This window comes from Penicillium robsamsonii (genome assembly GCF_028829455.1).
Source record: "Penicillium robsamsonii strain IBT 29466 chromosome Unknown utg000003l_segment0_segment0, whole genome shotgun sequence".
In the NCBI taxonomy this organism is placed as follows: Eukaryota; Fungi; Ascomycota; class Eurotiomycetes; order Eurotiales; family Aspergillaceae; genus Penicillium; species Penicillium robsamsonii.
In genome coordinates this window covers 2,105,543-2,125,825 of record NW_026643221.1, presented here as the reverse complement: position 1 = coordinate 2,125,825, position 20,283 = coordinate 2,105,543, and the positions used below count along the sequence as shown (strand labels likewise).

The window sequence follows — 20,283 nt, the reverse complement described above, 5'->3', positions numbered from 1 at the left end:
TCTTACCGATACGTTAGCTCTATGGCCCGAGATATGAAACAAAGGATGAACTTACTCATAAACTCGGTGGAATCCTTGATAGACCTGATGTGCCTTAAACTCAGCCTTCCCCCTTGAAGACTTGAGTGAAGCCTTTACGAGCCGGGGGCCCGTAATCATCTATCACGGGAGAGTAATCTATCCCCCCATTTCCCATTCACCTCTCGCATTCGTAGATGAAGCTGTGCTTCAAGCAACCTTGTAGGTCGTGCTCACCTCCACGACTTGTATGTTTGTGTGGGAGAAATGTGGATGTGCGAAGTGTCCCGGATTGTGCAGAGGGAAAGTACCATTTCGGAAAGAGCTATACTTAGAATTCCTTCTCTTTTCTCTATTCCTCTACTTCTGCTCATACTCATTTTTCCCTCTCACATTTGTTATTTACTTTGTCGGCCTATACCTTATTCAGATGGAGCTGCACCAGGTCGAAGGAAGTCGTGAGGGAGGGGCCTTGACATTACATGGTCCATTCGAGCACGTCCCGGATCACAGTGTAAGGAGAGTCGACAGCGGATATGGCCCTGGCTTGACTGGAGTACCCGTCGCAGCCCCGGTACATACCACCAGTGATGCCAACAATGTCCATGATCATCCCGAAGCTGCTGCTGAGGGTGGCTCAGACTCCCCAGCTACTGAAGCACGCGTCGAGACCACAGAAACAGCACCCAATGATTTCCAGCCATTGTTCTCAGAATTCAGCAAATACGAAAAATTATTCGTCATGGTCATGGTGACTCTTGCTTCGTTCTTCTCCCATCTTTCCGGTCAGATATACTACCCCGTCATGCCAACATTGGTAGGGAACTACCACCTCACCCCGGAGCTGATCAACCTCACAATCACAACATATATGATCTTCCAAGGCCTCACCCTGAGCTTCATGGGTACCTTCGCCGATACCTGGGGTAGACGTCCATCATATATCATTGCGTTTGCAGTCTATACCGCTGCCAATATCGGGCTGGCGTTGCAGAACAGTTTCGCGGCGTTGCTTGTCCTCCGCTGTCTCCAGAGTGCAGGGAGCAGTGGCACTGTGGCCTTTGGGTATGGCGTTATAGCGGACATTGCGACAACAGCAGAGCGTGGAAAGTATATAGGGCCCATGGTAGCAGGTGTTATGGTTGCGCCTGCGTTGGGCCCTGTTGTCGGTGGTCTTTTGGCCAAATTCCTCGGCTGGCGCAGCGTCTTCTGGTTCCTAGTCATTTTTAGTGGAGGGTATTTGGTGTTCTATGTGCTTGGTATGCCAGAGACGGCGCGCAAGATTGTCGGTAATGGCCACGCAGTACCAAATGAGTGGTGGCGCAGGTCGGTCATCCAATGGTGGTCGAAGAGGCAGGCACAGTCGGACGAGGAAGAGAACACTGACGCAAAAGGATCTCAGAAGTCCCCGCATACCAAGAGACTTAGGTTCCCGAATCCTTTGAAGTGCTTTGTCATTCTGCTGGAGTGGGATGCCCTGATCATCATCTCGTACGTCGGGATTGTGATGTTCTCGAATATCGCTCTGTTGACGAGCACCCCAAATCTCTTTGGTCCCCTATACGGATTCAACGAACTCCAGATTGGACTCTGTTTCTTGTAAGTTCCTGTTTCTCCCTCTTCATCTTTCCAACCCAGGATTTCATTGACTAACCGAAACTCCTAGGCCCCTCGGAGTAAGCTCTTGCCTCGGCGCAGTCCTATATGGGAAAGTCATTGACTACAACTACAAGCAAACAGCCCAGAAGCTCGGATTCCCGGTGGATCTGAAGAAAGGAGACGACTTGCGGAGTTTCCCAATCGAGCGCGCTCGCCTACAAACAGTATTCCCAGTAATGGCCATCGGCGTTGCAGCATTCATCCCATACGGCTGGGTTCTACAGCAAAGAGTACACTTAGTTGCCCCGCTAGTGTTACAGTTCATCATAGGCTTCTGCTTCGTTGCATCCCTGAACTGCCTCAACACTCTTCTTGTCGACCTGTTCCCAGACAAGCCCGCCACGGCTGCGTCGGCATGCAATCTTGTTCGCTGCTGCACTGGTGCCGTTGGGGCTGCTGTCATTGGCCAGATGCTGAGTGGCATGGGATGGGGATGGTGTTTTGTTTTTCTGGGGTTAGCCATGGGTGTTGGGATGGGGCTGCTCTGGGTTGAGAATGTGTATGGGATGGGCTGGAGAGAGAAGAGGTTGCTCAAGATCGAACGGAAGAAGGTAGAGAAGGAGGCGAGAGCTGCTGAGACTCAGGTCGAAGGAAAGGCCGATGGAAGAGATCAGAAGGATACCAATGTTCGAGAATTGGTTGCTGATGCTGATGTCACTGGAGGAACAGATACTCGCTCAAACCAGTGAAGCGAAAGTTGGATAATCATCGCTCTGCTATTCTGAGGTGGTGGACTTTGTTGTTATTGCATTCGTTCGTCTGTTGTGTATGGCATTAATCGTTTTACGGAAACAAGAACAGTCGCCCGCTTGTCTTACATATTTTCTCCCCCTTCTCCGTTTTATAGCAGAAGCATACACTAGCAGACTATTTTATGCATAGCCTGTGATGAACAAAATGAGAATATGCTACATGGGCAAGAATGAAGACATCAAATGCATCAAATTTGCTACCGACTGTACAATAAAGGGAAACCTAGGCGCGATAGATGAACACGAGGGGATCGAGCAGAGTAAAGAAAAGAGAAACGCCACCCTCCCCAGCCGGACCAGGCAAACAAGAAACAAGAAAAGACATTACCGGCCAGGGAGAGGGAGATATAAGAGAGGTCTAGATGTGATAATCATCCCCGACCCGTTCCTGCTTCTTTTTGAGGGGACAACAAAGGGAGAAAAGGGGTTGTAAATGGAAAAGGAAAGGCGGGAGGTGCGTTTACATGCCAGGGGAGATCAGCTTGCCCTCAGCACGGCTGTTGGGGTGCCAGCCACCGGCGTAGGGGGCAGCACCAAGCTCCTTCTCGTACTGGCGGATACGGGCCTCCAGCTCGGGACGGAAGTGGCGGATCAGACCCTGGATGGGCCAGGCGAAGGCCTCACCCAGAGCACAGATAGTGTGACCCTCGACCTGCTTGGTCAGCTCCTGGAGCATGTCGATTTCACGCTCGCGGGCATTGCCGGTCTCGAGACGCTGCATCATCTGCATGGTCCATTTGCTGCCCTCGCGGCAGGGGGTGCACTGGCCGCAAGACTCGTGCTTGTAGAAGGTAGACAGGCGGGAGATGGCGCGGACGATATCGGTGGACTTGTCCATGACGATGACGGCAGCTGTACCCAGACCGGTCTGGGAGTCCTTGAGGGCGTCGAAGTCCATGATCTGGTTGTCGGCCACGGCCTTAGGGATGACGGGAGTTGACGAGCCACCGGGGATAACGGCGAGCAGGTTGTCCCAACCACCGCGGACACCTCCACAGTGCTTCTCGATCAGCTCGCGTAGCGGGATGGACATCTCCTCCTCTACTGTGACGGGGTTGTTGACATGACCGGAGATACAGAAAAGTTTGGTACCGGCGTTACGCTCACGGCCGAAGGAAGAGAACCAGCTGGCACCACGGCGCATGATGGTCGGTGTCACGGCAACGGTCTCGACGTTGGTGACTGTGCTGGGGCAACCGAACAGACCGACGGCGGCGGGGAAGGGAGGCTTGAGGCGGGGCTTGCCAGCCTTGCCCTCAATGGACTCAATGAGCGAGGTCTCCTCACCACAAATGTAGGCGCCCATTCCGCGGTGAATGTACACGTCGAAGTCGTATCCAGAACCGCAGGCGTTCTTGCCGATCAGGCCAGCCTCGTAGGCCTCGTTGATAGCCCGCTGGAGAACAGTAGCCTCGTGGTAGAATTCACCACGGATGTAGATGTAGGCGGCGTTGGCGTTCATAGCACGACCCACCACCAAGCAACCCTCGATCAGCTTCTGAGGGTCCTTGCGCATGATCTCTCGGTCCTTGCAAGTACCGGGCTCACCCTCATCGGCATTGACAACCAGATAACGGGGGCGAGGGTCCTTGTCCCAATCCTTGAAGTTCATGAACGACTATCAAGTAGCGGGTCAGCCCGGGTATCCCAACACACTCGCGTTCGTCGGAATTGCGTATAGGCCACTTACGTATTTCAATCCTGAAGGGAAACCAGCACCACCACGTCCACGGAGGCCAGATGCCTTGATCTCTGAGATGAGCTGTTCATAGCATTAGCAATTGGTAATTCCCCAGCCCATCAATTGTGCGACAACCCACCCAATCATCACCCTTCAAAATCATATCCTTGGTCCGATACCAGTCACCATATTTCATTGATGACTTCAAATCCGCTCCATGGTGTGAGTAAAGGTTGGTGAAGATCCGATCTTGGTCCTTAAGTCCCCCATAGTGCTTCACGGGAGGCGCCTCCGACACAGATGCGAAGGAGCGGGCGGCCGCCCCCTGGGCGCGGAGGGAGCGGGTCGAGAGGTGGGAGAGGGAGGAGGTGGAGGGAGCCGCCGCTCTGGATATCATGATGACGGCGGGGGTGACAATGCGTGGTGAGGGTCAAAGGGTCGTGGAGAAGGAGGGAAGGGAGTCGTGGAGCTCACGGCAATTCCTGCGCTTGCTGAATGATCCGCCTTTGGACGCGATATGATTGGGTGGCAATACCACACGTGACTATATTGCTGAGTCAGTATTCCAGACTTCCGTATCTGGTCATGACGACCTCAAGTATGTTATATCACGTGACATATATACATTAAGACCTGGATTGCCATTTAAGTGGCCTCTTTCACTAGAAATGTGTTCAGATTTCCCTTTTCAGCGAACACTGATAACTTTATATTCTATCTCTTCTTTTCTCATGTTGTTTTCATTTTCAGGTCAGAGGGGTAAGATAACCGGGACAAAGCAAGCGGGCTGAACCGTAAACAACTCTTTCATTTTATGTCTTCTATCTCTTTATTTACTCTTGTGGTACATAAAGACATGCCTGCTTCAACATAGACAGTGATCCCTCCATCTTGAGGATCTCAAATGGCTCAAGAGGGATCATGACCATCTCCGAGCCTGCCACTGTCCATGCCCATTGAAGCCACTTCGAGTCCAACCACCCACTATCCTCGGTAAGCCAATTAACTCCATCGTTGGACGCTAATGAGCTCGGTTGTTCCGCAATAGTATAATCTTGGAATTGACGAAGTGTTTCGCTAACTTCATCCACAGCTGATCTGGAAGTGTCAGAAGGCAGATGATATTGCTCAAGCAAGAAAGTAAACCATCGGTTAAGACGTGACGACAATCTTGACTGTGCCTCCGGCGAATTATATGTTGCGACTAGCAAGCAAATAACGATTGCAAACAGAGTCTGTGGATCGGTAGAAATACTCGGGACATTCTGGCTCGACACTCCGAGGGCGTGCTGGAAGCATGTCTGAGCTGGTTCCTGCATTTCAGCCGGGAGAAGGCTGAAAAGCTCGCCTAATCTAAACAGCTCACCATTTTTAGTGATGAGTGACGGACGCTCCAGGATACGCACTCGGATCCGGGACATAACATCGTCTGAGAGGAGGCCAGCGGGGACACGTGCCATTAGCTCATGTATGAGGGCCTTGGTCTCCTCCCAACTTTCACCACGATTGTGTTCCCTGCCGCGTGTGATAGTCCAAGTAGCGATAACCAAGGCAGCCTGGTCTATTGTAATCTGACTATTGCGGTAGATCTGGGAGTGGGTCTGGTTCAGGGTGGTGGGCTGCAAAGGCAGATGTTCCGCACTGGCTTTCAGGTTTGTGGCATGAGCCATGAGCTCAAAGCTAATCTGACCGAGGGCAGCATAGATACTATGGCTGTTTCCATATCCCGGGGGAATTCGAATATAGTCCTCGGTGATCTTGAGCATTTTGCGCTCGCGTGCGTTTGATTCCATGACGGTCAATGCGTTGAACAATGCCGGTGAGAAGATCGAGTGTTCCATCATTGTTTCGGGAGCCAGTAGTGGGTAAAATGGATTGAAGATGTAATAATGGTCCTCGATGTTCTTGGCAACCTGAGGGAACAGTTCTAGCTGGCGAGCCTTGGCTTCGCCGAGCGGGCTGTCTGGCTGCACACCCAGATGAACAATGCGATAATCCGTTGGGTTGCCAGCAATGCAGAATCCATAGTTTATCAACACTATGTTATAGTCAGTCTCTAGAAGGCTGAGGCACTCAAAAGCAATAGCAAACGCGAGACGTACATTGTTCGTTATTACGAGGGCCATAATTGTTGGAAATTTCTTGGCCTGCTGAGTGATCTTCAAGCACAAGAAGGCCAATATCCTTATCGCCCGCTCGCCACTCAACCTTCGCCATTGGTCGATGGTTCGGAAGGTCAATGAGCGGAAGCAGCGCCGAGACTCCATCCTCTGGAAGATCAGCAGGCTCGACAGCCCCAGATAGAACCTTTGACGAAAATGCTCGGGAGGTAATGATAGTCGAAGCCCAGAGATACAGCTCCCTGCATACAAATCAGCATAATGTTTTCTTGGGCTGAATAAAAGGAACAGGCAATAGCAGTCTCCCATACTCACCATGTATACTGCTCACAGTTCGGGAATCCAATTGAATCCAACTGGAGATATCCCGAGTCATACTTCTGCTCCCAAATCTTAATCCTCTCAACGGCAGCCTCAGGAATCCCAGTGCCCTGGATCCAATCTACATCCTCCTCACCAAAGAACAAAGGGGTGGTCAATTGACCCGGCTGAGGCAGGGTACGAAGATATGGATACCAGAATCCCTCAATTCCCCGTAGATATTGGCCCATAAGGAAGAAGGCAAAAGTCTCCTCCGGCCCGACCTCGTCGATCCATGTCCGCGGGAGGTCAACGCCGTGCTTAGGAAATGAGCCCCGTGAACACTCATAGCCAACGGCATTGTACCAGGACATTGACAGGTTGATTGGAGTGCTAATCACCCGTGTCTCTTTCGGGATGGGTTCTGGCCAGTCTGCTTTCACTTGCAAGTGCACGCCGCGGGAGGCATCTTGTGCGATTCGCACGCTCTTATCCACCGTGCCACCATGCTGAAGGAACCAAGTAATTAGCACTGCGTGGGCTTCTAGCTTTGGATCGACTTGTCTGTTTTATTTGTGTTAGATATCTGATGTTTGATATTCTTCGTTTGCAGATACCCTAGGGATGACGTATCTCCAGACTGCACTTACTCCGAGGTAGCAGCCATTTTCGAAGCAAACCAGTGAATTTTATTTGATTGATCGTTTTTTTCTCTCTCAGGCACAGTTTACCGACAGTGTTATCCAAGAATGACTCGGCTTGGTGTATCGGTCAAAGTCGTGAGGAAAGAATTGATGCGGGATGGTGGGGGCCCGCTTTTTTCTCCCAGTCTGTAAGATTTGACGTTCTTTTTTACAACATACGCATATTGTAGAAATGATGTATGAGATACATTCTCGGGCTGATCTACGGGAGTTTGAAATTTTTCAAACTAAATCAATTCGCTTCTCCAGACTTCAACTATCGTACACAGGCGAATGCCAACAATCAAAAGCCATCGACTCGTAAGCCGATCCCAGGCAGGTGGCATGCGATACATGCAAGGACAACAAAACATCAGATCAGAAAGCTCTCCATGCAGAAATTGAGGATCATTAATGCAGAACCCCATGGCTACTCCATCGATGGAAAGTGTATATACAAACGCCATGCCGCGACGGCGACTCGTGTAAAAAAATCCCCAACCGTCACGGCCACGCAATCAAATGCAAAGAGTCCAAGCTCAATTCGAGGTCGAGGACTTGCGGCCAGGGACCACAATTTCCACCAATCCATCATCCTCGCCGTCACTGCTGTCATTTTGCTCGTCATCATAATGGGAGCTCACGGCCCGGGTTCGGCGGAAGTTGTTGTATCGGCCGGGGCCTGAGAGGTTGGAGTAACCCAGAGATTCATTAATGATAGCCTCGTCTTCATCGTCGGAATCCATCATGCCAATGCCACTCGGCCCGACCATCTCACCCATCTCGTCGTCATCGTCATCCTCGACTTCGAGGGGGACACGAACCTGGCGCCTCACGGATTCCGCATGGCCATCACCTTCATCTTCAGATGAGTTAGTCGACAGCGAGTCTGGGGGGCTGAATCCCGATTCTGGGAAGGTAGGTGAGTGCTTGGCATTGGCTGAACCAAAGTCACTATTAGGGAACGCAGAGCTGCCACCCTCGGCATCATCATCGATCCCCGCAATTACGAATGGGTTGCGCGGCCAGTCTGACTCCCGGTCCTCATTTTCTTCGGTCCCTCTGTCTTCCCCGTCGCCCTCTTCATTTTCTGATGGTTGTTGCTTTTGGGCAGCAAGGCGCGCGGCTAATTGACGGCGTGCCCGGGATGGACCAACGCTCAATGGAGCAGGTGGCGGGGGTAAAATAGGAATAGGTTGACTAGCTGAACTTGTCAATACCTATTGGAAAGTCATATTAGTAAAGATACAATAGATTTGACAGCGCACAGCCTGTAAATGAAAAGGGAATAGGGCAGAAAAATCCCATTTCAGAAGAAAAGTCACACAGGAGGATCTCCTGGGCTGGGATTTTACATGAGGGGACAATGAAAAACACATGGGCAAAGACTCCGAATGTGCAACAGGAAGTCGATGACACTATGAACAAGCGCTAGCGACTCAGCACTCTACCTGGAATCGTGCCTCGTGCCTCGTTGCCTCTTGCTATAGCTTTTGATACATGGGGGATATTGAGATCAAAAACTGGGAAGAGAAAGGGAGAAGGGAGAAGATAATGGTGGATGCGCGGAGTCGGTTTAAGAATCGTGCCCCGTCATGTCAATCGGGAAGAGATCACCTACATTGTCGGCGTCGCCTTGGTCGGCATTTCCGGAGTCTCTGTCGTCCTGGTCCTCCATTTCTTCGTCCTCGTCGTCATCGCTTGAGCTGGCAAAGCCACTCAAAAGTGAGGTGCCACCTCCACCGAATGCTCCACCGGAAACACTTCCTTGGGCGAGGTCGAAGCCTTGGAAGTTTGAGCCACCGGTTCCTCCGTTCAATCCTGCGTCCGCCAGAGCATTGGAGTTAGAGAAGCCTTGGCCAGCGTTGGTGTTGTTAAGGCTAGTCTGGCGAGACCCAGACATATCAGGACGAACGCCGCCTAGAATGGCATTGTCCCGCTCGCGAGTCTCTGACAATGTCTGTTCGACGTAGTCAATCCAGTCAGGATTCAACACGCTCTCCATAACGGCCCGTGAAAGCAACTCTGGCGGATGACGCTCGCTGAATTTAACGACTTCCTCCGCAACAAGAGTAAGGTGACCCATGTATCCGAGGCGGATTTGCTTGGTCCGCTGGGTTTCATCGCTGCGCTTCTGTCCTTCAACAATCGCGGTGGTAATCCGTCCGATGTCGAACACATTGACTGCGAGTGCCCGGTTGTAGCCACGCTCCATGGGGCCATTGAAGACTTGTTGGATCACATCATAAACAACATTGTGAAGGAAATTGTTCCATGGGAAACGGAAGAAGAAGCCCTATCAACGGTTAGTATAATTGTTCAGCCTTTTCCACGAGAAATACTAACCAGGATCGTTGGGACCACTTTGTTCTCCACAAATTGGATCTTCAAGTAATCACCGACGACAGGTCGCCCGTCAGTATCAAGTTGAATGTATTGTTCGGCCGAATCCTCATCGCCTCCGTCGTTCATAATGCTTGCTTGCTCGGCCTGTGCAGTGACACTAGATGGTTCTTCAGATTTATCGGCAGGGGGTGGGTTTGACTCTGCTGTTTGTTCCTTCGAGAAGAGAGGAGCTGGAACATCTTGAGTGGGACAAGCCACAGGCTCTTGGTTGTCCTTTCCAGACTTTTGCTGCTCGTCTTGTGGCTCATTTCCAAGATTCATGCTGCCAACTTGGTCAGGGAGACCAATGGAAGGCGACGAGGGGTCAACAGTGGCTACGGTGGAACTTTGAGATGGCTTTGTGGTTTCTTCGGGAGACACCGGCTCTGCTGCTGTGACCTCTGATGGAGGAATTTCGCTGACCGTTTCCGTTTGCTGCGAGTTTGCAGTAGTCGTTGTATCGGTACCAGCTTTTGCGCCCACTAAAACACCAGATGCACCAACATCTTCAAACCCTTCTTCGTCGCCCGCGTGTGGCACTTCTGTAGCTTTGATATCTTCCGGTGATCCAGAATCGAAAGCTGAATCGTTTACGAAATCGGCCGTCGTATCATTACAATCAACACCGGAATTCTCGTCTCGGTGGGGATCGAAAACTCCTTCACGGATCAACCGCTCACGCTCCTCATCTCTCTGCTTGACGTACTCATCACTGCCTGGCTCATTCAGAAGACCCATATTACTGCAATGAAGCAGTTCTGCCATCAATTCACACGTCTTGAATCGGTCGAAACCAAGAGGCTCAATTTTCCCACCCCATGCAGAGCTCAACTTTCCTCGCTCAACAGTCTTGAGCTTGTTTCCATCATGGATAGTGTGCTGGGAGCTTTGAATGAGGGCCATGAACTGGGGAATATGTTTGGCGAAGAGACGCAACAACGTTCCAAGGTAGATTGGGTCATAAGTGGTGAGCATTGTATCGGGTCCACTAAGAGACTCCGGATCATAGTCGGAATTATTCTTGCGGATTACCTCGATGACAATACCCACGCCCACGGTCAAGGGATTACCACCCATGAGCATAGCATCGATGAGCTGCTGTACGCACTTGGTCGAGACAAGCTGACGTGTCAAGCTGTTGGGACCAATACATGACTGGTCGTTCGGGCTTGCATTCGCAGATATGGTGATGATCGCTTTCAGGAAGTCACCTGCCGAGGTTTGAACGGATGCCGGACGATCGGGCGACAAGAAACACAGAAGATTGGGGATCAAATCCTCGGATTTGAGCCAGTCAACAGTACCCTGGCCACCCTCCGCCTTCTCGAGACTGATAATTTTCAGGAGAAGATCCATGACCATCGGGTTATCAACATGCTGCAACAATGCCGGGACGATTCCATCGAGGGTCTTGAGGAACTCCAGCATCTCCTCGGTCTTTTTATCAAGCAAAGTCTCGTTTACTTTCGTGAAGTAGCTTGCCTGCAATGAATCAAGAGGTGGGGATCGTCGCAGGAAGCCCCAGAAGTCTCGCAAGTATGAAGGGTTGGCCATCATAGATTCGAGGATGGACCAGGTCTCTGATGAGAGAATCTCACAAGCGATATAGGCATGCTTCAGACGATTCTTCTCGACTTTGTCTAGGTCATCCGTGTCAAGAATATCCCTCAGCGGGTCCCCTTCCTTCTCCTCGTCCGTATCCGTCTGGTCCGCGGAAGCGGCAGCATCCTTGTCCTTCTTTGAGGCATATTTCGCATCATCTTGATCGTTCTCTTCGTCATCGCTCACTAGGCTTGGTGCAGTGACATAGTCCATAAGCCGTTTCAAGACATGATCCTCGCGCAGGTATTCAATGAGTTTCGTATTAAGCTGTTTCAGTTCTTGGATGATCTCGGGCTCATCTAGGAGCTCCTCAAGAGTGATATCGGGTTTGTCGAGCAGGGTATCGATCGTGGAGATATTCGCATATCCCCCAAAGCGCCAAAACATGATGGAGTATATAGCCGAGGGAAATGATTCATAAAATGGATTCGTTTCGTTCGTCTCCGAGATGTCGTAACGGAGCAATCTATGGTACAAGGGTTAATCGAAATATCGTGTTCCCAGGAGAGGTTGCGCGATAGGCCAATACACCGGCAAGCCAAGCGTGGTGTCCACACACAGAGACCAGGTCGCGCAGGTCGAGTGGGGTACGCTGGACTGTCACGGCCGATAAATGACTAGAGCTATAGATGTAAATCGATTGAGAATTGAAACGATCTAGCGCTGTGTGAATAGATAATGCATTAGCAATCAGGTTCACACGCTTGCATCACCAGCAGTCCCGATGATGTGTTCCCATGAAGCAGGCCGCCTTCACCGAGTGCGACAGATGGAGTTGAAGGATTTGGTCAGAGGGGTTTTATAGGAGCTGCTGAACCAGAAGACAGGGCCCTTGACAGAGCGTACCTTTGATCTCGAGGGAATGACGAAGAAAGAGAGAAATCTGGACCTCCCTGTGGGTTTGCAGAGGGGGAGATGAAGAAATGGCGAGTGGAGTTGGAGAGTCAAAATGAGCAGACTCGAGGGGCACATACACACACAGACGGAATATGGCGACTCAACACCTATCCATCAAGGAAACAGTTGGGAGAAGAAAGAGAGGTTCCGCTTCGGGGAAGCTGTGCTGATCGATTACCGATCCCTGATGGCCACGAGCCCTGTAGGGGCGGAAACACGTATGTAATCACCGCGGGGATAAAAATCTCCAGATAAGAAAGAACTACAAGATCCCTGAATATATCTGACTTTGAGAATTATTATATTTGTCTCTTTTGATTTTTTAAATCTTAGTTATCACTGTGTTTTTAAATTTCCATCTCATCTCATCATGGGATCAGCTGCCATCAAGATGACGGCGGATACTGGGTACTCGGTACAACCCTTCCCCGCCAGATTTGTGTGCTAAAGAAAGTAGCCAATACATTCAATGTCCTGTCCCACGTAGCCCAAACTACACATACAAAGATTTAAATCCCAGCGGATAGTATCATCTGACAACTTCACATACACTTTCGTAGAAACCCATCGCAGAAACCCACTCAGATGAAACAAGCTAAACTTACAAAAACATTACTGTGAACGGAAACTTTGTGAACGGAAACTTTGAATGTACTTTACAATCACGTGTATACTGTGGCCTCAGGCATCCTGTGATGGTAACTATGTTTACCATAGTTCTATGAGCTCTCCTTTTCTAAGATAACATTTTCCCCTTCTCTATCTAGCCTTCGTCTTGTAGACCACAACAATTTTGCTACACTTTTTCAACAGATCTGTGGTCGGCCCCAGCACTTTCTCCTTTTCAGACAGGGGCCATGCATCTACTCAGTCTCATACACCTTGCCGTGATCTTGATATAAGTAAGACCCCGAGATTATTAATAATGTCCATGCTCTATGGCAGTTTCAGTCCAAGCACTTTTTTCCCTTCCAAGTAGCGCTAATTTGTACATCTTCTCAGCAGAACTAGCTCCGTTTTGTCTTGAGGCAGACATGAAACATGTGATCTCATCGGCTCCTCTCTCTCTCTTCCTACTTTCTTTCCAGGGGGGTGTAAAGTCAGTATGATATGTGCCCCTTTTCCTTCTAGTATACAACATTATAAAAAGACATTTTTTTAGGTTTCCATGCTCATATATCCTGTAGCCTTTCTCCTTTTAGCATCCATGTTTCCTAATCTTAGTAACGATCTTATAAAGAGAAATCAACAAGTGTTACGTATTATTAGGGCTAAAAGTGTACATACCGCGAAACAAGATGGTCAATTGCTTTGAAGATATTGCGGGCAAAGACCTCCGTGGCAATACCATTGCAGGAATTTCCTTCTTGCCAATTTCGACCATGATCCCCCCATCGGCCAAGATACGGAAGGTACGATTTGACCTTGCTAAAGTTCACGGATCCCACCTGGACGCTTGCGGTCTGATCGTTTGTGTCAAAGATAAAGATCATGAGAGTATTTCCAACGTCATATAATCGTATAGCTGCTATATCCCATGTACTCTGTATATTCAAACATCAGCCTGCGTATACGTAGAAAAGGAAGCATTGACCCTCTCGAAAGTGGAGCAACCCAATCTACAGTTGGTCCGGACGGATGAATGTGCGCTCTAAACAAATAGGATGGTGAATAAGACACATTAGTTATTTGTACACTATCCTAGCGCTTTGTAATTCCCCCCTGCTCATTAGAAATCTACTCGCGCTAATCTTACGTCCACTCCGTTTGATGTCTTCCTTATAAACCGCAAGCATGAACCAAATGTTCTATATCCCAGATATCATTTATTCATCGAGGCAGAATCATGGCCCCCTTCTCAAGCCTCCGCGCCACCCTTACCCAAGCATATCCTCCGGCTCCGGCTTTTACTGAGGCAAATGCACCCCCAGGCTCGCAAAATGGCCGCGTTTTTATTGTGACGGGCGGAAATGCAGGTATTGGACTTGAGCTGTGCAAGATTCTCTACGCGAGCGGCGCAACTATCTATATGGCGTCTCGGTCCCAGGTGAGACTCGGGGGTTGTTTTGTAGCCTCCAACCCTACTAATCATCTTAAACTTACAGACCAAAGCAGAAGCGGTCATCAAAACGATTACCGAAGCATCAAAATCCAAGAACACGAGTGGCAAACTCAAGTTCCTGCATCTGGATCTGAACGATCTCTTGGTCGTCAAGGCCGCAGCAGAAAGCTTCGCGCAGCAGGAAGATAAACTAGATGTGCTGTGGAACAATGCCGGCACCGGAGCTAACATGGTCACGATTGGCCAACGCACAGCCCAAGACTTCGAGCCCATGATAGGAATGCACTGCATTGCGACGCTCCTCTTCACTAAGCTTCTCCTCCCTCAGCTGCGGGCTGCCGCCACTTCTGGTGAAAATGGCAAGACTCGTGTCATATGGACATCGAGCGCTCTGGCAGAGGGGGGCTCGCCACCCAACGGTCTCGATTTCGATATGTTGGACAAAGGAACAAACAATCGCACTGATAACTACGGGACCTCCAAAGCGGGCACCTGGATCCTCAGTCGGGAGTTTGCTCGTCGATATGCCAAGGACGGAATCGTCAGTGTTTGTTTGAACCCGGGCTTTTTGAAGACAGCTTCCTTCAATGGGACCCCTGCAGCCATCATGTTCGTCTTGAACAAAGTTCTCCTGAGTGATGCCATCTACGGCGCATACACAGAACTTTATGCTGGACTTTCTTCCGATATTACGTTGGAAAACACCGGTTCTTACATCATTCCCTGGGGTCGGATCCGCCCCAATGAGGCTACTCCGCGACAGGACCTCATTAAGGCTGGGGATTCCAAGGAGGAGGGGGGTCTGGATTATGGGAACAAGTTCTGGGTCTGGTGTGAAGAGAAATGGAACAGTTATATTTAGGAAATGAACTTTACAGAGAACTAATACATATCATTTTATATGATGTGTCCGTCATCGTTAAGGTATGAGGATACAGTACGGGCCATGGAAATAAGTACATGCACATACTTTATCAAGCTTTATCTTGCCAGGGACGGAATACAAATAAAGAATGTGTTGATACCAAGTCCCAGCACAATATATTTCACTTCACATCCCGGCAGCACCTGAAGTGCACAAAAAATACCTATGTACCCATCACTAGCCTTTATCAACCACGGAGGGCAACCCGCTGACTAGCGCCTACCTTTACACATCGCTGTAGAGCAAGATCATGATACCATCGCCAAGAAGCCCTGAGACGTCGGGGTTAGATCAATGATTATGATAGTGCTGGAGCCACAACCTTACATATAGAAAGGCATGTTTCGACTTCTGCCAGAAAATAGCCCAGATGTCAACACTTTCGATGCTGTTAGATGAACACCCACTTGTCGGTCTGTACAGACTGCTTTCGAGCCTGGTTTGAAGCTTCTGTTCGCCTATGGGGCAGACACGACGCCCCAAGCACTGCGATCGTCGTGACATCTCGTACATAAAGGTGTCAAACATCTAGTTTCTAGATATCACTAGAAGCTGGGGACGCAAAGAGTGGTGGTTTTGAAATCATTTCATGTTCTATTTTTACTTCATATGAGAAATAGCGCTGCCCAGTATAAATCGATAGATGGGCGGGCGTCTGGCCTAGCGGTTGTCGTTTTCAACATTTTGAGCGCCTACTTGGAGCCCGTCCATCTTCAGCTTGAGTGTCGTTTGATCTCAGGTTGCCGGATCGCCTACGGGCGATGACTTTTTATTTTTTGTACTCTAATAAATTTCCGGCCTCAACAATGCTTCCACTTTGGTCTCATTAGGGTACTAAAGGTCATTTGCACTCAATCAGAAAGATGGAGCTTGACAAGCTGAAGAATCAGAGCCGAGGCACCTCAAAGTGGTCCACTGCCCAGCTGCACCCTAGCCCCGGGGGCTGGCCCCGGAGCCCGGGGGCGATCAGTGGTCTTATGTAAGAAAGAGTCGTGCTCAGTATTACTGGGAGAAAAGGCGGCAAGGCCTCAGGACTAAAACGGAAAGCCAAGAAGTGCCAGGAAATCCGACGTACATAGGTACTATATACATTACTTACATAGGAAACAATTCAAGACTCGTCCTTAGTATTTTATACTTTGCCAGCTCTTAGAGTGCTCCATCCCAGCTATTGGTTAAATTACCACCTCGGCCCACTGATCGCGGTTTTATTAAGCACTGGCCACGCGCGGTCTGGAAGCCCTGCCAAAGTCCGCTGCCTACTTACCCTCACCTTCACCTTTCAATAATAACCCCCCAACACAACCCACCATCATGAACCGACTATTTGGCACAAAGAGTACGGGCCCCAAGCCGACTCTTGAAGGTGCTATTACCAATGTACGATGCCCGCGCAAGCCTGTTCCAAGGCATCCATCCCCGCCCCCTCAAGATACCCCACTAACCATACAACAGGTCGACACTCGAGTTTCCAGCATAGATGTCAAACTAGCAGCCCTCAACTCCGAGCTTTCCACATACCAAACCAAGATCGCCAAGATGCGCGACGGGCCCGGCAAGAATGCCCTCCGACAGAAAGCGCTCAAAGTCCTTCAGCGACGAAAACAATACGAGGCGCAGCGAGACCAACTCTCGCAACAATCATGGAACATGGAGCAGGCGGGGATGATGCAGGATAATTTGAAGAATGTGATGACAACGGTGGACGCGATGAAGACCACGACCAAGGAACTCAAGAAGCAGTATGGCAAGGTCGACATCGATAAGATCGAGCAGATGCAGGATGAGATGGCGGATCTGATGGAGGTCGGGAATGAGATTCAAGAAAGTATCTCCCGGGCCTATGATGTCCCGGAGGATGTTGATGAGGCCGAGTTGGATGCAGAGCTTGAGGCGCTGGGCGAGGAATCCATGTTTGAGAGCAGCATGGGCGAAAGTGCTATGCCGAGCTTCTTACAGGATGAGGTGGCTCCCCCACAGTTTATTGATGAGCCGCCTGAGCAAAATAAGGTCAAAGAGGCCGCAGGCGGACTTGGATAAAACTAATGTTAAAGCGTGCTTTTGTTTAGCGGCAACCAGGTGTTCTTCTGTGTCAAGGCACAGGCAGCGGAGTTGATTGGGTGTTTATTTTAATTTGCAATAAGCTACGCTCATATCGTATTGAAGCTCTCATTTCGTTCATGTGTCATATCATAGCAATTATCATGTGCGTGATTAAACTCCTGTTTTCGCTGCAATCAGGGACGTGCTTGGTCATTGCTGTCATCCCACATACATATATGTTGTATCATGGACAGCATCACTAGATATTAAGACGCTTTGCCCATTCCCACCAGCACCAGCAGGGCCACATTCATCACAACGATGACAATCCACACAAGGACTGCAACCACCGAAGTGGCTAGATTATTCCGCATCGGAACTGTCACTACATCAACTTCACCCTCTCGTTCGGGAGCTTCTTCAGTTCGAACAGTCATGTAGCGGTTGAGGCAAGTGAACCAGATGAGAGGCGCCGAGACAAATGGCAGAAGAACGCTCAGAGCAACCTGACTCGCAGTCAAAGTCCTGTCGAGGCCTTCCTTGCCAACAGCCGCAGCAATGATGATACTAGGAATGATACTGATCGAGCGGGTGATGAGTCTTCGCATCCATGGTTTGATGGTCCAGTTCAGCATCCCCTCGCTCACCATTTGACCAGCAATCGTGCAGACAATTCCAGCGGAAATACCCGACAGTAGCAGGGCGAGAGCAAATACTAAGCCTGCAGCTGGCGCGATCGACTTGGAGAGCAGGCTGTGGATTCCGAAGAGGTCAGCATTGTCTCCGCCAGGAACACCATAGAGAGAAGCACCCGCGACAATTAGGATTGCACTGTTCACAAAAAGGGCGAAGGTGAAAAGTGAGAGCGACAACTCAATGATCGAGTACTTCATACAGTCGCGGATTGCATGGATCGACGGGCGATATTTCACTTCGCCGTCGGCGTTCCCTAAAGGCACAGTGGACTCCACATAGCCAGAATTGACGTCGAATTCCTTGAGACGGGATTGAACCACGCCGCTACCAAGAAACAGGGAGTGTGGCATAACAGTGGCACCGAGGATTCCACAACTTTGGTAAAGACTGTAGATGAGTTAGTAGGAAAATTTTGCGGAGACAGCCAAAAGACAGAGTAGACAGGCTTACCCTTCTGATTTAACGATGGCTGAAGATGGTAGATATCCGCGGAACACTTCACCAACTGACTGGTCTTTTATAAGTGAGAGCTGAATGCAAAAGCAAACGACAACACCTAACACCAAAGCCATTACAAAGAACTCGAACAGTCTGAGTCCCCACATCTTGCCATTTGGTCGGTAGAAAATGAGAATGAAAAGAACATCCACCAGTGTGATAGCGCAACCAGCTACCAAGGGAAGATTGAACAGTAAGTTCAATGCGATCGCTGATCCAACCACCTTTCAATATTGTCAGTGTGTCAATTAAAAACGTCCAGACCGAAATGTAACACTCACCTCTGCAATATCAGTTGCAATAATGGCCGCTTCCGCGAGGACATAAAGAAAAATCACTAGCCATCTCGGAAGGTGCTCTCGGCAATTTTCGGCCAGATTCAAACCAGTCACCGAGCCCAGCTTGATACACAGGGACTGCAGAAGGATTGCAAATAGGTTGGAAATGAGCACAATGAACAACAAGGCATACTTGAAGTCTGCACCAGCTGCGACATCGGTGGCGTAATTTCCGGGGTCGATATATGCAACCGCGATGAGGAAACCAGGGCCGATGAAGCGGGTGAATTTAGCAAGGCTTCGAGCGCAATGCAGAGTAGAAGATGTCAAACAAGTAAAAAAAGGACGGCGAGGTGATCGGCTGCTCCTCGGGGGTGGATCCACCCCCGAGTCGGCAGCGATCACTTCGCCGCTGGTGACCTTTTCTTTTCCGGGGTCTGGCTCTTGACAACTGTTCGGTCTGTCTATAGAAAATGAGTCATCTCCTGCTGCATTTGCAGAATTGGCATGTCTGCGATGGACTCTAGAATTGGCGAGACCATTGAAGTCATTTCGCACAGTAGCGTCCGGGCTGAAGGGCGGTGGGCTTTGATTCCAGCTCGGGTTTTTGAGTGTGTCGTCAGTCCGTGATGGGCAATTCATGGCTACAGTGTTCTATGAGTTCGCCTTGAATAAATCCCAAGTCTCGGGTGCAAAGTAAAGAGGAACTTGTCAGAACTGTCCGATGTTTGTTTCCCGACCCGTTCTGGAACCAAAAGCTTATATAAATGGGACTTGTCTCACATTCGCCTTCCAAATGCTCGCTTATATCGCTATTCTACACATTCTTAGTCCTTATCTTGTTGACGGGAGTGATCGCCTTAATTCCCCGGTCGCAAACAGCTGTGGATCAAATTCCACTCTAACAGTAAACGGTCAGATATGTACTTCTATGCACAATCCGCATAAATGTGATCAGAAGATCTTGGAAGTGGCGGAGTTACTCGACTGCATGTAATATGAGAGTATGTTTATCTTCAATTGGGCCAGTCCTCCCGGCATTCGGCACTGGGTTAGATGTTTGGTCAAGAACCACAAAGAATGAGAATTTCAATCTATACCCTATAAGATAATTGGAATATAGATATTGCTTTTTCAATGTTTACATTTCAAAGTCGATGTATCAGGTTGATGCCAATCAAGGATCTATTCAATATATATACAACTAGCCGGATGCAGTAAAAACAGGAATAACAATCATAACAATCATAACAAAAGGAAACATGCAAGGACTATATGCACATCTAAGAATAACCCCAAATGAATGGGCAATAATATGCAATATGACATGTCTGGCCATAGGAACACTCCAAAATAATACTATAGAAGCCTAATAACTGCTAATAAACCACAAGTTCACCGCCAAGTCCGTACGTTGCCCCTCGCAACCTCTTTATCCGCACGTTGTTTACTCCTCCACCTTCAATCCAGCCAACCCCAAGGATCGTCTCATGCGCTAAGTCGAGGCAAGTGGATCAACATCTTGATACTCGATGACGGTTGCTGTTGGCAGCAAGACGCCGTTGATTCTTCAAATTCCCCAGCTTGCCCTGATCTTTTCCTTTTCTTCCACCAGTGTCTTCTTCCCCGCCTTTTTGTTCTTTGAAATCTAGGGGCTATACTTGATCATTGCCCTTTTTTTTTT

General features: G+C 49.4%; 7 protein-coding genes across 7 annotated transcripts; 3 read left to right on the top strand and 4 right to left on the bottom strand.

The window, feature by feature from the left end:
* Positions 1-448: 448 nt before the first annotated feature.
* N7447_005532 (putative MFS transporter) lies at positions 449-2,366 on the top strand (the record flags this gene model as incomplete). The annotated part of the gene is made up of 2 exons (XM_057229794.1): positions 449-1,617; positions 1,685-2,366. 2 exons carry the CDS (start codon positions 449-451, stop codon positions 2,364-2,366), a joined length of 1,851 nt encoding a protein of 616 aa, XP_057084884.1.
* A 523-nt stretch (positions 2,367-2,889) lies between these two features.
* N7447_005531 (NADH-quinone oxidoreductase subunit NuoF) lies at positions 2,890-4,507 on the bottom strand (the record flags this gene model as incomplete). The annotated part of the gene is made up of 3 exons (XM_057229793.1): positions 2,890-4,047; positions 4,120-4,191; positions 4,250-4,507. The coding sequence occupies 3 exons, from the start codon at positions 4,505-4,507 to the stop codon at positions 2,890-2,892; spliced, it is 1,488 nt and encodes a 495-aa protein (XP_057084883.1).
* A 436-nt stretch (positions 4,508-4,943) lies between these two features.
* On the bottom strand, positions 4,944-7,197 carry N7447_005530 (SET domain protein; the record flags this gene model as incomplete). Its single annotated transcript, XM_057229792.1, has 4 exons — positions 4,944-6,148; positions 6,213-6,472; positions 6,546-7,094; positions 7,181-7,197. 4 exons carry the CDS (start codon positions 7,195-7,197, stop codon positions 4,944-4,946), a joined length of 2,031 nt encoding a protein of 676 aa, XP_057084882.1.
* Positions 7,198-7,752: 555 nt separating this feature from the next.
* On the bottom strand, positions 7,753-11,587 carry N7447_005529 (SAPS family protein; the record flags this gene model as incomplete). Its single annotated transcript, XM_057229791.1, has 3 exons — positions 7,753-8,433; positions 8,835-9,509; positions 9,560-11,587. 3 exons carry the CDS (start codon positions 11,585-11,587, stop codon positions 7,753-7,755), a joined length of 3,384 nt encoding a protein of 1,127 aa, XP_057084881.1.
* A 2,356-nt stretch (positions 11,588-13,943) lies between these two features.
* Positions 13,944-15,021, top strand: N7447_005528 (Glucose/ribitol dehydrogenase; the record flags this gene model as incomplete). Its single annotated transcript, XM_057229790.1, has 2 exons — positions 13,944-14,144; positions 14,203-15,021. The coding sequence occupies 2 exons, from the start codon at positions 13,944-13,946 to the stop codon at positions 15,019-15,021; spliced, it is 1,020 nt and encodes a 339-aa protein (XP_057084880.1).
* A 1,377-nt stretch (positions 15,022-16,398) lies between these two features.
* On the top strand, positions 16,399-17,124 carry N7447_005527 (putative SNF7 family protein (Cta1); the record flags this gene model as incomplete). The annotated part of the gene is made up of 2 exons (XM_057229789.1): positions 16,399-16,464; positions 16,540-17,124. The coding sequence occupies 2 exons, from the start codon at positions 16,399-16,401 to the stop codon at positions 17,122-17,124; spliced, it is 651 nt and encodes a 216-aa protein (XP_057084879.1).
* Positions 17,125-17,393: 269 nt separating this feature from the next.
* Positions 17,394-19,241, bottom strand: N7447_005526 (NRAMP family metal ion transporter; the record flags this gene model as incomplete). The annotated part of the gene is made up of 3 exons (XM_057229788.1): positions 17,394-18,210; positions 18,274-18,545; positions 18,603-19,241. 3 exons carry the CDS (start codon positions 19,239-19,241, stop codon positions 17,394-17,396), a joined length of 1,728 nt encoding a protein of 575 aa, XP_057084878.1.
* Between the last annotated feature and the right edge of the window lie 1,042 nt (positions 19,242-20,283).